We start from the raw sequence: 3310 nt of genomic DNA, 5'->3' as shown, positions 1-3310 counted from the left end.
AATGACAAAAGGTCAAAGTTCGTGGGATATGAGAATGTGCAAGAGGTTATGTAGCGGTCAGTGTACTGTTTGGTCTTTTCAGCTATGTTTTTCCTTCTTTCAACATGTAAGTGGAATGAATCATCACAATCTACGCAATGAAATAAACTAGATTTGAACTAAGAATGAACTCGTGCTGAACAATCTTCTCTCTAGACTGTATACTTGAAACATGTAAATATACTTGGCCGCCATCTTTAATTTTCATACAATCACCAACATGTTAAGACTCATGCTGTTTTCTAGCACTATTATCATGGAAAATAATTTCCTTTGTCAATATTATCATAATAATTCTTTATAATTTCTTTACAGATTCTAATAGATATACCCCCTTTGATTTTTTAATTTGAGTTTTATCGAGACTGTTCAAAATCAGTCAATTTCTAGATCGAAAGAAATCGGTTAATCAAATAAGAAAAACGCATTTAAATCGTGAAAAAAACTAAAAGAAAGCACCGTAGATATAGTGACGTCATAATTCTATCAAAATACAAATTGACCATTTCGGATTACATCATGTTGAAACACATTGTAGTCCGTAGACGAGATCAAATAGATTATAAGAAAACTAAACTATAATATTACAATTTCCCTGAGGTAGATTTGTATAACCAGTCTGAAAACTGATAAAAGTTATATAATAATATAGACAATTTATATACAATTAATTAGTCCGAAATGGTGCTCCTTCATGGCAACTCTATTTTGCAGGTGCTTGGTCTACTTTTATAGTTTTGATTATGGAAATGGAACCATTACTAGTTCAAATAGAAATCCATGTTAAATTCCATCAACGACTGGCATCATAAATATGGTTTGCACACTCAAACAAATTCCATTCGCAATCAAACAAGGCTTTGATTTCGTCTACTGATTATACTCTTATTGGGTGTGTTTCAATCAAACACATCTCTTGCACAATAGGCGGGTAATGTGTATATCATGCAAATCCACTTACTTATCATAATATTCATCGTTTGTTTGATAGCGGGGACAATTCGTAAGCCTAGGCTATTTACTATAGCATTAACATTATAATGCATAATCTAAAAACACACACTGTGCAGCTATTATATCTGAAAAGAGAGCATCAATGGAAGCAAGACAGCATTCAGTGATAGTAAAATAGCACTGCAAGAAAAATCATTCAGCGATAGCAAAGATAGTTGCCTATTCAGTTAAGGTTATCCATTCGTACTCAAGTTATAATATGACGTAAAAAACCCGTATGTGGAACTGAATCCGTGCATTGACATTTAACAATGAAATATCGCTATCACTTTCTCTCAATAAATTCTCAAGGTGATACACGAAATTATGCATAAATTGTTCAAATTATTAGCAATTTCGTCACAACGTCACACTAACCGTGATGTGACGTGACATAACATGGCGAACAAAACGTGACGTGAAGTGACGTGACGTGACGTGACGTGACGTGACGTGACGTCTTGCTGCTCTTTCGTTGATTTTTTGAAATTTTCTTCGAGAGAAGGATATGAATATTTCAAAGTTAAGAATATAACATAGATAAATTATAGCACTCAACATTAAACTCGTGCACCAAAAACTATGACATAAGAAATGAAACATTGATATGACGTAATATATGTACACACAGAGGGCTATTGTAATTTCAGCCACCTATTTAACAAATATAATATATAAATATAATCCTCTCAATAAATAACTCTGAATGGTGGCTGAAATTACAATATGAAAATATCAAAAAAATCCTTGAGTTTGAATTGAAAGAATCGTGGTTTATGACGTAATAGAATTGATTCCTGGATGACTTCATGTGAAGACACAAGTAACCTGTCTCAATGTTGAAATATACAATATCACCCATATTTTATATATATTACAAGATATATCCAACACGTAGACGTGATTATCACTTAATGAAAATAGACATAAAAGAAAACGCTGCCTGGTATTTTGAAATGATGAGAAGTCGCCTTCGCGACACAAGATGTTGACGTCATCCCTTGAGACCGCGAAGACGACATTTTGGTACAATATCATAAATAGTCAATCCCTGAGTTAAAATGTTGACGTATAAATATCTTAAATCAATTAGTTTCTTAAATAAAGAATCAAATTGTTTTAAATCATTTGACAAGATAGATGGATTTAAAACATTAAATAACTGTTATCAAATGGTGGAACGAGTTCCATCAAATTTTGGCGTCCAATCAAAAAACGAAACATCATCTCTCTATAATATGAACACTTCCGGTCTTGATGTTTCATTCGAGATTGTTGTTGCATTTGAATCAGAATCAGTTATTGCACAATATCATTGGTATTGACTGCTGGCTTGAGGTTTAAAAAGGTATCGTTTTCATTTTTCAGAAATTGGATTTTTTTGAGGAGCGCAATTTGAGATCTGAGTAAGCAAGTTCTGATCCAGAGAATACAAAAGAAAAAAACACAATCTAGAAATATGCTGTTTATAACACGTGCACAACATCCATATTATTAATCCAAATATATTTGTATTCGCACATGTAGGCTACTTGACTTCACTGTCGAGAGCGAGGCATCGTAACGTCACACATCGTCACGTTTAATATGTCTTCTGTGACGTTATTACATCGTCACGTCTCATGTGACACCATTCCAGATTACGTATCATTACAATAACACGTCACGTCAATATTTGTGCAAAACGAAAGAAAGATTACATTCACGTGCATACCATAATATGAAATCCATCCAATGAATGAAGAGTGAGGTAGAATCGATTGTCCAGCCTTTATTTTTAAGGCAAATGGTTTTGAAAATTAAAACGTTATGATCACACATTAACAACACACATTCGATTATCCAGTCATGGTTATCTTAATTGTTATAAAGCATACACTTGAGCCTTGCTGTTTCACTTTTTAATGCAGCAACTTCGACTCGTAATTTTAAGTTTTCTTGTTCAAGCAGGGCAGCTCGAATAGCGATTTCGTCTTCTTTAGCACGTCTCGCATCGCGTGAACGCTTAGCCGCGTCGTTATTTTTACGCCGTCGTTCCCAATAAGCCTCATCTTTCTGTTCATCTGGTAGTGTGCGCGGTCGTCTACGATTAGCACCAGAAGATCCACTCGTGCTGCTGACCATGGTAGCACGTGCAGCTGCTAAATGAGGGGGTAGGGAGGGGATACCAGATGATGGTGATGTATTCGAATGATTAGGTGTGGTATGTGGTGTTGTGTCCCCATTACTACTACTTCCGCTACTCGTGTTCCCATTACTGTGACCCGAATGCTTCCCT

The 3310-nt window shown here is 34.9% G+C and overlaps 1 protein-coding gene across 1 annotated transcript; it reads right to left on the bottom strand.

Annotated features, from left to right (window-relative positions):
- Positions 1 to 2919: 2919 nt before the first annotated feature.
- LOTGIDRAFT_100015 (hypothetical protein) lies at positions 2920 to 3087 on the bottom strand (the record flags this gene model as incomplete). The annotated part of the gene is made up of 1 exon (XM_009059112.1): positions 2920 to 3087. A coding segment is annotated over one exon (168 nt), but the record flags the coding sequence as incomplete, so codon positions are not given.
- Positions 3088 to 3310: the final 223 nt, after the last annotated feature.

Source organism: Lottia gigantea (assembly GCF_000327385.1).
Source record: "Lottia gigantea unplaced genomic scaffold LOTGIsca_37, whole genome shotgun sequence".
In the NCBI taxonomy this organism is placed as follows: Eukaryota; Metazoa; Mollusca; class Gastropoda; family Lottiidae; genus Lottia; species Lottia gigantea.
The sequence above is the reverse complement of the archived record's forward strand: the minus strand, read 5'-3'. Positions and strand labels throughout refer to the sequence as shown.